This window comes from Sparassis crispa (genome assembly GCF_003851025.1).
Source record: "Sparassis crispa DNA, contig_000007F, whole genome shotgun sequence".
Taxonomy (NCBI): domain Eukaryota; kingdom Fungi; phylum Basidiomycota; class Agaricomycetes; order Polyporales; family Sparassidaceae; genus Sparassis; species Sparassis crispa.
The window spans coordinates 84,465-98,366 of NW_020939754.1; the positions used below are offsets into that span (position 1 = coordinate 84,465).

The following is a 13,902-nucleotide window of genomic DNA, read 5'->3' on the forward strand; positions in this document are numbered from 1 at the left end:
CAGCACGAGCTCACGGACTCGTGGAAGCGCACACAGGCAGAAGCGTGACGAGATTCACAAACGACGATAGAGCCGCGACCGGAACAAGGAGATGCAGGCGCCGATATAATCCCAGGCGACACTGATGAATCGCAAGATCTCAAGGAGTGAGAGCCGTTTGGCAAACATGATAATGCAATGTATAGTAGCTACAGTCGAGATAAATACACTGCATTCTCTTTCCGCCGTGTGTCGATTAAATGTCGAAATTGACAGTTCCAGAGTCAGTCATCGCGCAGTAACGTCTCGCCACACCGCGCATACCGATACCATTAATACTCAGGGGAGAGCTGCTAGGAGGGGCCGCTTGCCGGCACAGAGGACCCATGTGTGCACAGGAGCCCAATGTCGATGATGTTCCCAACACGCAGGATGAGAATAAGAATGCAAGCGAGAACGTGAACAAGAGAGGAGAACCATCAATTCCCATCCCAACACTCTCTCCCACCTCTCGACTGTCCATGCTCGTGCTGCATGACTCCCAGTGAAAACGACGAATTTTGAGGTCGATTCCTAGCGGTCAGAATTCAATCTCTAGGGCGTATACGTCCAATATGCCCTTCCATCTGTTCTCAACCCAATCCCTTGGGAAAACGCTTTTCACCTCCTCACCCTTTAGTGTGACCAACACGTAGCGGATACGCAGCGACGGGATAGATGCAGTTCCCTTCGGTAGATCCAGGCATTTCTGTAAGAACGTCAACCCCTTCTCGCTGACGTCGTGTTCCTTCCACAGCGTAACCTGGTACATTGTGACGTAGTTTTGACCCTTCTCCTGCGTGAACATAAGAGCGTCGAACGTCGCGTCATCTCTTTCCTCGGGCTGATAGTAGCGGTTGAGTTTGAAGTCCGTAGTGGAATCATTCGTCGAAAAAGAATAGTGATCGAGGTTAGGGATCTGCACCTCGACGTCGGGAAACTGCACGGCGGTCGGGCCGGGGTACGAGTAGTGGACGTTTACCCACTTGACCAAGCCTTGTATCGGGTGGAACGTCCGTGTCTCAGCCTGCAGCAAAATAGGGTGTACCTGAGTGTCGACAATCCATCCTACAGTGGACCTTGAGAAAGGTTGACTAGCGAACAATGTGGCAAATTCGGCAACACGCTCAGTTTGACCTTCCAGATACATCTCCCAGATCATCTTCATAATCTCGTCGGTGATCACAGAGACGACGTATTGGCGTCTGCTGTCGGAGGAGGGCTCTACGAGGAAGATTTTATGAGAGCCTTCCTCCATGTCCAGCTTTTTCGCTTCTCCGACGGCCCGTAGGAGACCATCATAACCCAAGTTCGTGAGAGCGGTCGCAACAGTTCCTTGGTACGCCAAGATGGAACTGGGGGAAGCATGTCGGAAAGCATCACGAATCGATGGGCCATACAACTGATAGAATCGGTACAAGTCTTGTTCGGTTCCGACAGGATTCTTCTGGTGTGGATGGCTAGTAATCCGGTAAGTTTCATGGTTAATGTTTATAGCCGACGACACCCACATCATAACGACTTCCGCAAAACTTGGAGATTTCATATAGTAGAAGTGAACGAAGCCTTTGTACTTCGGCCACTCCCTCCACCGCTCGCGACGAGGAGAAGCGGCTTCGATGAGAACCCATTTTGAGTGATCACCTCCTATGAGCTCGCCGGGTTCCTTCACTGTGCGATTTGAGTCGAACAACGACCAAATATCATCCGATTCCCAGTCCACGGAGTCCGGCTCTTGATTGGCTGGGATACTGTAGACACCGGATTTATGGAAGTAAAGGACGGAATGCGCATTCTTCTGGTAGAAGGTGGATAAACCACGCTGGAGCCGATAGGTCAGGACATAAAATAGGAATATTGTTTTGCCTGTTAGCAATGCTGTGAGTTCGACTTCGACTAGGGTTTGCGAAAGAAAGACACACGCACCTATGCCAGGATGACCGACTATAATTAGACTATGCTTGGGTTCCTCCATAGAAAGCGCCATGAGAGTATCTAACGCCTCGACATACTCATCGCGTACCACCACATGCTTCAAATGCTTAGATATGAAAGGGTGAGCATTGATCAGTGGGCAGGTTGCAGGAATTGGTTCGTCCAAATTAACAAACAAGGTACCATCCCGAACGACATCAACGTCAAAAGGGGCAAATGTTTCTTGACGCCACGCCGTGCTCCAGAGTTTATTTGCTAGGATATTGTCCTTAGGAAACTGCGAAAGAGTAAGCAGCTTAAGCCTGAAGCTGAAGTCCTCAACGCAATATTGAGTCGCAAGTGACTTTAGAATTAGCTGTGGAGGCTCACTCAGTCATGGTCAGGGTGCGGCGACGAGCGGGATGAGTAACTTCCATTACGTGAGGTCGAGGTGTCCTCCTCTCGGCTCTGTTCGGCTATCCCTTTCCGGCACTACTCTCTAAAACAGGTAATTCGCATAAAACATATATCACATGATCCTCTAGAACATATGTTCGATGGATGGTTTCAGGAGCCTGTGGTGCGTTACTCGCTACAGTAACGTCGGGGTACGAGACGAAATGAATCCCGCATCTAAGGACAACGTGGACGGTAGTACACTAGTTCTGAGGGACAGGCATTGCCCGACGGCCGAGGAGGCTGAAATGTACTTCGACAAGGTGCTCGTGTACATCGAATACGAGGTGAACAACGACGTGATCACGGAGCCTGAGCGCCGTGCACCGTACGCCGTCAAGTGCAATCTCTTCCAGAGGAATATTTGTGAGCGCGCCCCTTCGCCTGAGACCCACGTTCCTGCAGAAATGATTCACATTTATAGGTAACGTCCAATGGGTGTTTCGCCGTCCAGCCCTCTCCGATAGGACCCCCGCGAATCAACTAAGAGCTCCGATCCCGGCGACGACATTTCTCGGGGGTGGCCAACCACCCATTTTCGGGGGTTTGCACACAACCTGGCGGCGGGTCGGCCATTTTCAGGGTTATGTGGAATCGAACATTCGGCAACCTAGAATCACGTTCGACGGCCTGCGGAACAAATTTTTCGCTTCCTGCGCAAAACCGAAGCTTTTGTGAACCAAATTACGAAACATTTCCTCCCAAACCACCACGTATGTCTAAATTGTAGGCCGATCCTCCGAAACCTGAGAGATCCGCCAGCCAACCTTAGTTTTCGGGGGTTCTGGACCTAACCTCAGGTTGGAGGGTCACATTTCAGGGGTGTTTCGCACCCAACTTTCGACGACTTTTTGGCCATTTTCGGGGGTCGAAGATCGAACATTTTGCCTCCGGCGGCCCATTTTTCGGGGATGGGTGCATCGGAGCTCTCAGTGGATTCGCGGGGGTCCTTCTCCGATGGACACGCGCTCATGCATGCATGGATGCGCTTCTGCAAGCACCGCCCGCACACGGCAGCCCATTTTCCAGCTTTGCGAACCTGGTTCTCCAATCCAGCAAGCCTCCCCTATCCGCTGAGACTGACCTAGGACGGACTGCACCATGCAGTGCTTCTGAGCGCACCCCTTACTCGCCGAGCCTGTCACCCACTTATCCGACACGCCTCTTCGCCACCATGATCCCCTTCTAAAACCCCAAACCGCCGACACCGACGCGCACGCATCGAAAGCTTCCGAGGGCATCCGCCCCCAAATATCATGGACCGTTGATTCCGGAAGGGATAGGTTGGGCCGAGATGGACGCGGAGACTCCGCCGATGGACGCGCTCTTGCAACTGATTGCCTTTCCGCCAACCCTTGTAATCTTGTTCCTACCAGAAACTCTCCCGAAAAAGGCCAAGACCGACACGCGCGTATTGAAGGACAGAGTGGATCGTATACTGCTTCCGGGAGCATCTGCCCTGAACCCCTCACATGTCGTTCCTGCCGATGGACTTGCATTCTCTGGAAGGGAGATAAGTTGGCGCGCCCTTGCATATCGTTCCTGCCGAGGGACTTGCGTTCCATCCGCAAGGACTCATGAAGACTGCGCAGGCGGCGCTGGGCGAGCCTAGGTTAGCGTACGACCTATTCGAAAAGGCTGCGCTGCACGGCGGACGCTCTATACGGTTCCAGTTGCGTCATCTTTTTGCGTTAATAGGCTCAAGCTGACCAACCCTTGGTTCCTTGATTTTGGCCAGCCGATCATACAACGCCTGTGCGAGAAGGCGTACCTCTGGCGCGCAACCGAACGCTGAAGGAGGAACCGCAGGACGAACGTTCAACGAGCGCACCCCACGCACTGTCGCGATGAAAACGGGCAAGTAGCGGCCGAACCCCGCGGGCTCCGTCCCGCGTCGCGGCAAAGCTGTGACACCGAATCGAACTCACCCAACGCGCGCGCGGTCCGATACGAGCTCCCGTTTCACTGCAATCTCGCTGTCCGTCTCGGGGTCCGGCTCAGCGTCGCCTCAGAGCGCGACGCGCGACAGGTACCCCGCGCTCGACTCGTACGACGCGTCCCTGCACCCACTGCTCGCGGACCAGGTGCGCTCGTTCAGCGGCAACTTCGGCAGCCAGATCAATGCGTACTATGCCGCGCACGCACAAGAGTATGCGGCGTCCCAGGCGCCTTTCCGGTACCTCGCTTCGGTGACCCACACACAGGAGGAAGATGTGCTGAACCTGCACGCATATGCGTTCCAGCGGAAGCATGGGCAGGGCTGGGGTTGCCCACGAGGGCGAGCTGACGTACTCAGAGACACCTATAGAGGGATACCACCAGCAGGCCCACCCAGTGGACTACCATCCGCAGGAGTACCAGGAGGAATACCCGGCCCAGCAAAGGTACTGGGATGTACGAGAAGCTGCCGCAAGCGTTCGCATAATCGCCATCCGAGTGCACAGCAGTATCCGACCCAGATTCAAGTGCCGCAGATGGGGCTGGTGGAGGTCCAGCCTGGTTATAATCTGACGCAAACTTGGACGTCGTTCGTGCAACAGGAAGTGCCTGCCGCGCTCATGCCTTCGTATGCGCTTCGCCAGTGACTTCGCTACCTAGTGGTATCTTGTTGTCGTCTCAAATATTGTGCGTGGTTTCTAGTATATGACGTGTATATGCATCTCGCTCTCCGGCGCTTTCTTACTCTCTCCCTGCCGTTTTGTTTTGTCCGCTGTTGCTCTGCTTGACTGCGTAGATTTGGACTTGCGTTCTACCATCTGATGTACGCTCCGCGTTTGTTTTGACGGTGTTTTGTGGATCTGCTATCCGTGTCGCCTGCTTTGTTCGCCCTCTTGCTCACTTGTCTGGATCTGTCTCACCTGTTGCCCGCCCGGGGGCTCGCTCTACAGCGCCAATACAAACACGTCGCGGCCTCGTTCTCAAGAAACCACAAGTAAATTGAAACGGGCACGGCTATCATTTTATCGTTCCACCGTCACATCGGTGTCCCCAGCATATATTATTTCTCCCCAATTTATAACATCCTGACGTTAAATGTCCAATCCATGCAGTGACACTGTCTTGACGTAGGGAACCGCTGCGCAATGCTTATTAGCGGCTATTGCTGATATATCCAAGATCAACGACCGAATGCTTATTGCAATGTCACAAATCTCTCTGCGGAGATCAAAAACCTTACATACAGCTACATGCACTATGGCATGAGGATACACAATATGACACTACTTAATCAGAACAAATAGTCAGAATTCAATCTCTAGGGCGTATACGTCCAATATGCCCTTCCATCTGTTCTCAAACCAATCCCTTGGAAAAACACTTTTCACCTCCTCACCCTTTAGTGTGACCAACACGTAGCGGATACGCAGCGACGGGATAGATGCAGTTCCCTTCGGTAGATCCAGGCATTTCTGTAAGAACGTCAACCCCTTCTCGCTGACGTCGTGTTCCTTCCACAGCGTAACCTGGTACATTGTGACGTAGTTTTGACCCTTCTCCTGCGTGAATATAAGAGCGTCGAACGTCGCGTCATCTCTTTCCTCGGGCTGATAGTAGCAGTTGAGTTTGAAGTCCGTAGTGGAATCATTCATCGAAAACGAATAGTAATCGAGGTCAGGGATCTGCACTTCGACGTTGGGAAACTGCACGGCGGTCGGGCCGGGGTACGAGTAGTGGATGTTTACCCCCTTGACCAAGCCTTGCATCGGGTGAAACGTCCGTGTCTCAGCCTGCAGCAAAATAGGGTGTACGTGAGTGTCGACGATCCATCCTGCAGTGGACCTTGAGGAAGATTGATTAGAGAACAACGTGGCAAATTCGGCAACCTGCCGAGTTTGACCTTCCAGATACATCTCCCAGACCATTTTCATAACCTCGTCAGTGATCACAGAGACGACGCAGTCCCTTCTGTCGTCGAGGGACGCCTCCACAAGGAAAACTTTGTGGTTATCTGCCTCCATGTCACCTCGGATGGCCCGTACAAGACCATCATAGCCCAGGGTGCGGAGAGCAGCCGTAACAGCTTTTCGGTACGCCGAGATGGAACTGGGGGAAGCATATCGGAAAGCATCACGAATCGATGGGCCATACAACTGATAGAATCGGTACAAGTCTTGTTCGGTTCCTACAGGAGTCTTCTCGTGTGGATGGCTAGTAATGCGGTAAGTTTCATGGTTAATGTTTAAAGCAGATAGTCGACGACACCTACATCATAACGACTTCCGCAAAACTTGGAGTTTTCATATAGTAGAAGTCTACGAAGCCTTTGTATTTCAGCCACTCACTCCACCGCTCGTGACGAGAAGCGGCTTCGATGAGGAACCATTCTGACCCGTCACCTGCTATGAGCTCGCCGGGTTCCTTCACTGTGCGATTTGAGGTGAACAACGACCAAATATCATCCGATTCTCAGTCCACGGAGTCCGGCTCTTGATTGGCTGGGATACTGTAGACACCGGATTTATGGAAGTAAAGGACGGATTCGGCAGTCTTCTGGTAGAAGGTGGATAAACCACGCTGGAGCCGATAAATCAGGACATAAAATAGGAATATTGTCTTGCCTGTGCGCGATGTCGTGAGTTCGAATTTGACTAGGGTTTGCGAAAGAAAGACACACGCACCTATGCCAGGATGACCGACTACAATTATACTACTGTTGGGTACCTCCACAGAAAGCGCCATGAGAGTATCTAATGTCGTGACATACTCATTGCGTACCACCACATGCTTCAAATGCTTAGATATGAAAGGGTGATTATTGGTCACTTGGCAGGTTGCAGGAATTGGTTCGTCCAAGTCCACCAACAAGGTACCATCCCGTACGACATCGACGTCAAAAGGGGCAAACGTTTCTTGACCCCACGCCGTGCTCCAGAGATGATGTGCTAGGGTATTGTCCTTAGGAAACTGCGAAAGAGTAAGGAGCTTAAGCCTGAAGTCCTCAACGCAATATTGAGTCGCAGTGACGTTAGAATTAGCTGTAGAGGCTCACCAAGCCATGGTCAGTAAACTGTGATTGAAGGTTTGAGGATGAGTACGGCGACGAGCGGGATGAGCCGCTGGGTTTACAGTCGGGATAGGGGCAATTACAGTCGCAGACGCAGGGGGAATTGCAGTCGGAGTTTCATGACATAGGGAGGAAGTCCAAATATAGAATGTGCGATGTGAAGCGTGCCGGCGTTGAGTAGCGTTTTGGGAAAATCCCGTAGGACTGTAAACCCGGCGACTGTAAACGCATCGAACGCTAGAGTCTTACGATGTAATCTCGCAGACGCTCCCGCCAAAATCGACCCCATTTCGGCCAGCTACGTGCTGCTGAATTTACAGTCCTTTTCCCTTCCGTCCGTTCCGCTCGGCCTGTGCTCGGAATAGTGTTCCTGCCCCTCCCCCGCCGTCTATGGTCTCCGGACAAGATTTATTGATGTCAGTAAATAGATCAGCACATTCTCTAGGTAGAGATATATTTTTCCCTACCTCAGCGCCTGCCTTTTCAGCCAAACTGCCTTCCGCACTGTGGGACTTGGCAGAAATCCCTATGTAAATTCCGCGCGACCGTAATTATATAATCTTTAGCCTTTCTTCCATAGGATTATTATGTAATCAGCAAGTAGCCAAGTGCTTGGGTAGTGCTTGCGGTAGTCTCGAATCCAGACGGCAGGTAGTACGTACGCAATACTATACCAAGCCGTTCCTCCCTACCTAACGTCGTTCTCCACACGTCGTCAAGTGCGAAGCCTCAACCACCGCGATAGGCCCTCCAAACATTCACGGCGGTGTTCTCAAGTCGATCTATTCTGCAGCTCTTCGTGTCCACACAGCATACGTCCTCCTCGCTGTTCCCACCCTCCGTGTTCTCCGCACAGGTGGTATTGTCCGCGGAAGCTCGGGCGGACGTCAAGCTTTCAAGTACGGCGTCTTCGTGCGTGAGTGTCCCTCCGTCGATCGACGACGGTCGTTCTAATTAGCTCAGAGCCAGGAGAGCACGTTCGCGTGGCTGGGTATCGACGCAGTCTACGTCTATTTCGTCGCGCATTTTCTGCCTCCGGCGCTCGCACTGGCGCTGCGCCGCGAAGTTGAAGAGAGAGCGCGCGAATCCGACTCTCGCTGCCCTCTCGTTTCGCTAAGTGTTTTCTATCACGGGGTGCGCAGTCTTCTTATTTTGGAGGTGAAGATGGTCGAGGATCCTTGTGTCTATTGCGCGAACGCCAATCGACGGACAGGCTCGCGCGGGCACCGCAGGCGACCGACTCGGAGAGTGCTAAATCATTTATTCATATCCTAATTACGAGATGCATGATGACACAGTTCGGCCGTCCGATTCATAACAGCTATACATACGATGGTCGGGAGGAAGCGTTCAACCGTCTACATGCGCAGCTCAGCATGCGTATCATTCCCAGTTTGCAAACGTGCCAAGTTCGCGCGCTTTGCATTCTCCGTTGAGCGATCGCCCACTCTTCGTGCTTCGTCGGTTCACCCGCTCGCGCCTTGCGCAGCAAGCCGACGGAGTGAGGCATTGGATCAGATTAGCATGTCACTTTCGAACGGAGCCGGAACCGGGGAGAAAAGAGCAGAACAGAAGGGGGCTCTCTCCGCACGCGCTCGCGCAGAGACGGGTAGGACTGGCGTCCTGGGCGAGGACTGCACGGAGGACTGGAGGACGACAATAGGCCAGCCGGTTTTAGGAGCCTGGGCATGACTGTCCACCGCGCGCGCGCCATCTCCTCGTCTAGATCCATGCCTCCTCCATCCAACCCCCAACCCTCTCTTCTCCGCGGCTCGAATATGTGCAGCTGAACCCCCACCATGAGCGTACTAGTGCCGATCGCTATCTACATCTCCTCTCACCGTGCATATCTGTGCTTTGGCGCGAGGAGGAGCAGTGCAGAAGTACATGAGAGCCGGACCGTACAGAGCTCGCAGAGAGGAGAGGAGGATGCTCGCGCACCACATCGCGCCGACATTCTCCCCGGCCAGCGCTCACGGCTGACCTGAAGAGTACGTGGCTTGACTACGCCGGGACAGACGCTAGCGTCTCGTGCACTGAACCAGAAGACCACCAGTCCGGCTGACCACACAGTTCTAAGCGACGACCCACAAGGAGCCGAGGAGGAAAGAAATAAGTTAACGTCGCAACCCGATCGAAAACGTCTCTCAAGTCGCGTCATTCTTCCTTTTCCTATTCCGTATATCCCACACCATCCTCAGCACGACCGATCCCGCAATATGTGGAATGCTCGCGCGGATCTCAAGGCTTCATGCGTCACGCTTGATCTCGGACGAGACGGCCGCGGCTTTCGACGCGTCTCGCATGCGACGATCCGGCTTTTTCAACCGCGCTCGACATCCTCACGACGCGTCACCGGTGTTTCTTTTCTTTTTTTTCCTCTTCCTCCTCTTCACCTCCACCGCAGCACACAAGTCATGAGCATGAGCGTGAGCGCCCCGCGGCGATACGCTGCCCGGACGGCGTCAACGTCGAGCGCGGACCAGTGACTCTGCTCAGCGAGGGCACCTACGCGATGGGGCGGATCCTCAATTGCGCCACCGCAGAGCGATGCGAGACGCGTCGGCGTGGAGACAACACGCGCCGTTTCCCTTCGTTGCGCAGCTGGGCGGAATGTTCGGAGGACGGTGCAGTGGGTGGAGATGGCGACGCCGTGGACGGGACGGTGGAGGTGAAAGTGGAGGTGAAGGCGATAGTGTGTTCGTGTTATTGCGTACTCACTCGTTCTGCACAGTGCACAGCACACAATATTTAACGCACGACGTACCGCCCCGGTGGATGTACCACCGGAAAGACCGCGCCAAATCTCGGAGGTCCCACCATCCCCTCAGCGCACATAGGAGCCCATCATCGACGGCGCGCCCGCGCGCAGAGCGACAACGAGACGAGAAGGAGGAGCCTACGTTTCAACGCTAACAAAAACGCGCAACTTCTCGCACAAGTCTGCCACAAACGACATGACCACGCTCCACATCTCCCGCGGCAGCACCCACATCTCACACAGCCTGGCGCGGAGCGCCACAAACGGCGACCCATAAGCAGTCAAGAAGAAACCTGAAAGCATAACACAAATCGATCGACACGTCTTTCGATTCGTGTCGTTCTTTCTTATATTCTGCAGATTCTCGATCTGCCTCCGCGAGCGCGCGATCGATTTCGCAATACGCATTACTAATACCCAACGCTTCTTCCGCGTAGATTCTAAGATTCAGCCTGAGCGGAGAACGCAGAACTGCCTGGACCGCGCTTCCTGAATGCGCTTTCTGTCGCAGGATGCCATGTTCTGGATATCTCTCCTCGGTGCGCAGCTGGGCGACATGTTTAGAAGATGGAGATGGCGACGCGGTGGACGGGACGACCTTTGGTGAAGGTGAGGCCGACAGTGTGTTCGTGTCATTGCATACTGACGCCTCGTTCTACATAGCACACAGCTCACAACACACTCCATACTGCCATTCAGCAGACGCCCCGCCAGTAAAGGCCACCGGGAATCTCGGTGGTCCCGCAACACGCTGAGTACTATTGGCCGTTGTCGATGCCCCCGTCTGTCGACGGAGAACTCGAGCTCGAGCACCAACCCGTAGCTCCTTGGACCCGTACCCAACCTTTACATTCCCCGCCACTTCGTGCCGGGACCTCTTCCCTACCTACCAAGCACGTCATATATAACGACGCCTCGAGCGGAAGAGGCCCATTGCAGGGACGGCCTTCGAACAGCGGCGGACGAACGGGATTCAGGAGCTCTTCTATTGCCGAGCTGCTGAGGAAGAGCCTGTCGGAGTGAACGCGGGGAACGCGCGAGCTCGAGTGTCCGTCGCTAGTGGTCTTGCGGGGCGCTGGTACGGGACGAGCGAGAGAAGACTAGATGGAGGGAGTTATGAAGGTAAAGTCGATAGTGTATTCGCGTCATTGCGTACTAATACCTCGTTACACAGCACACAACATTCAACACACGACGCACTGCCACTCAGCGGACGCACCACCGGAAAATCCGCGTGGAATCTCGATAGCCCCCGCCATCCCCTCAGCGTCCATCGCCAACGGCACGCTCGCGCGCAGTGCGAATATGAGAACGGAGAAGAGCTTACGTTTCAACGATAACAAAAAAACCGCGCAACCCCCTGAACATGTCTGCAACAAGCAACATGACCACACTCCACATCTCCCACTGCAGCACCCACATAAACACCCACAGAACATGCAACTTCGTGCAGAGTCCAGGGGAATGCTTGGCTCGGGCGTTCGTTGTCGGTGGGGGCGCTGGTACAACGCGGAGTCGCATGAACGGAAGCATCTCCATCACCTCGTGCCGGCCACCTGCCGCGAGCCCATTTGTCGGGCATGATCTAGGAGAAATGCTTGGCTCGCCAGATGATCGTTGTCGATGGGAGCACTGGTACGAAAGAGCGGCCTTTGGACATGGACATCTATCTTCGATGATGCTCGACAGATTCTTGCAGGTAGGTCCAATGAGCCTGAAGAATCATTATCATGGGACCCATCTTGAGTGGAAGGCAGTGCCTATAGGTACCTGGTGCGTGTGCAGCTTGGTCGCACACAGCTGTTATTGCGGGTATATGAGAAGCCGGCTTGGGTGCGCATTTCTGGCCTGCATCGATTTCCTTCCTTCTCTTCCCTCGAAAGCATGAGGTATAGTTTTGATTCCCTCTGACTGAGTATGTCCATCAACTCGTTACAGCTGCCCCCCTTTAGGGACCCTTACCACAACGCCACCTATGTCACGCCTTCCTTCATCACCCTGTCCATCTCTATTAATCCCAGCAGCTATTCCTCATCCACAGCCAATGAAACCAACGTATCTCCTACGTTTGCTATCCCTTCCACTTCTCCTTTACCCCCCTCATCCGTTACCGGCAGCAGCAGCAACTTTCCGATGCCTAGTGTCTCATCCACAACCGGTTTCTCGCCCACCTCCTCTCCCAGCAGCACCGCAGATCAGAGCTTTCCTGCAACGGGTTCCTTCTTGCCTGCAACGGGCTCCTTCGTTCCAAGCACTGCGCTTACGCCCTCCACAGTGGATATCACCTCCTCGTTGATGACAGATTCCTTCGTCAGTACCACGTCGCCCAGTTTTTCCTCAACAAGAACCGCAGTTCCCGTTACAACATCGGCGAGCTCGACAGAGCTGCACAGGACGACGTCAGTATCGATCGGTGCCATTGTTGGACCCGTCTTAGGCGGGGTCACAGTGTTGGCGTTGATACTCCTTGCGGTATTGCATAGATACAGGCAGCGTTCTGCGCGAGGGAATGGACATGCATCTTCCGAACGCAATCTCCTTCCCGATGAAGATGAGACAGATGGTATATTTTTCTCAAGGATGCAGAACTGGGAACACTTCCTGATTTATCAAATCTCACAGGAACTCAGATGGCCCAGGAGATGCCGTCAAACATAGATACCGCAACGACAACATTGCCTATTGACGCCCCGTCCTCACCTGTCACTCGGGAGCCACGGAACTCTGCCACTTCCTCCAATTTACGTTCTTCTTTCGTACCCTCCACCAACGGCCTCCCACTCCTCGATTTCAGCACCGGTTATGACGTTAATTTGGGCGCTAGCGCGGGAGCAAAGTCATTGAGGTTCTTAGCTACGTCTTCGGCGCGTCATGCCGCCACTGCAACGGCTATTGCGGTCGCTGGAACACCGCAAGAAGAGCTTAACAGAAACCCCAGCCTGCGCTCTGCGCAGCCCTCGGAGATCAGTGTGGTTTCCGATCCGCCACCGCCTTACACGACCAACTGAATCTGTGAGTACAGTTCGGCCTATCGTGTGGAGCTAGATGCACTCGGCAGTCGTAATTATACAGATTTTGGTGGAACACTGGTACGACTGTGGACCGTGCCATGTATGATCTGGTCTCTTGCCTTTGCGGATCTATTTTCGTTGTCTGCTGGGACAGAATTGGTAGCACTTACTGCATTTTCGTATGTTTGAATATTTCAATGAAAAGTGAGGTTTGGAGAGTTCACCAATGTTTTAGTGCTCATATTCCCCGATTCCAGGCTGCAGAGAGCCTATTGTACTACGTTCAGTCGGCGCACCCCCCTAATCGGCGCCTTGCTATACCTCCGTCCACTTTGCTCCGTTTGTTTAACTACCTCATAGGTATCCTACGTAGTATATTTGTACCCTTTTTGAGCTTGAACGATGGTGAATGGATGAGTATTGGTTGAGTCCATCATTTTGGTACGCGTCACGCTCAAGTCACCCTCGGCCTCCCGCCGTGATGGACTTTGGCGGGGCTCCTGCCTTTTGGGGTGTTGTTACTATGGGTGACACATGTATGACCGCCGATTAGGAGGGTGCGCCGACTGAACCGTCACGGTCAGGCATAGTAATCTCTGCGGGGACTGCTCGATGACGCTGGTCCGTCTTGTCAACCATCAGCTTCTACGATGTGTGATAGCTCTCGTTGGCTTCCTGTGTGTGCAGAAGCGAGATCGAAGTTCCCGACCGAAGTCTGTACTTGCCAAGATCGTATC

The 13,902-nt window shown here is 53.6% G+C and overlaps 3 protein-coding genes across 3 annotated transcripts; 1 reads left to right on the forward strand and 2 right to left on the reverse strand.

Moving 5' to 3' along the window:
- Nucleotides 1–559: 559 nt before the first annotated feature.
- On the reverse strand, nucleotides 560–6,600 carry SCP_0800280 (hypothetical protein; the record flags this gene model as incomplete). Its single annotated transcript, XM_027760623.1, has 3 exons — nucleotides 560–643; nucleotides 5,715–6,537; nucleotides 6,596–6,600. The coding sequence occupies 3 exons, from the start codon at nucleotides 6,598–6,600 to the stop codon at nucleotides 560–562; spliced, it is 912 nt and encodes a 303-aa protein (XP_027616424.1).
- Nucleotides 6,601–6,795: 195 nt separating this feature from the next.
- SCP_0800290 (hypothetical protein) lies at nucleotides 6,796–7,386 on the reverse strand (the record flags this gene model as incomplete). The annotated part of the gene is made up of 3 exons (XM_027760624.1): nucleotides 6,796–6,947; nucleotides 7,008–7,318; nucleotides 7,379–7,386. The coding sequence occupies 3 exons, from the start codon at nucleotides 7,384–7,386 to the stop codon at nucleotides 6,796–6,798; spliced, it is 471 nt and encodes a 156-aa protein (XP_027616425.1).
- Nucleotides 7,387–12,287: 4,901 nt separating this feature from the next.
- SCP_0800300 (hypothetical protein) lies at nucleotides 12,288–13,162 on the forward strand (the record flags this gene model as incomplete). The annotated part of the gene is made up of 2 exons (XM_027760625.1): nucleotides 12,288–12,717; nucleotides 12,777–13,162. 2 exons carry the CDS (start codon nucleotides 12,288–12,290, stop codon nucleotides 13,160–13,162), a joined length of 816 nt encoding a protein of 271 aa, XP_027616426.1.
- Between the last annotated feature and the right edge of the window lie 740 nt (nucleotides 13,163–13,902).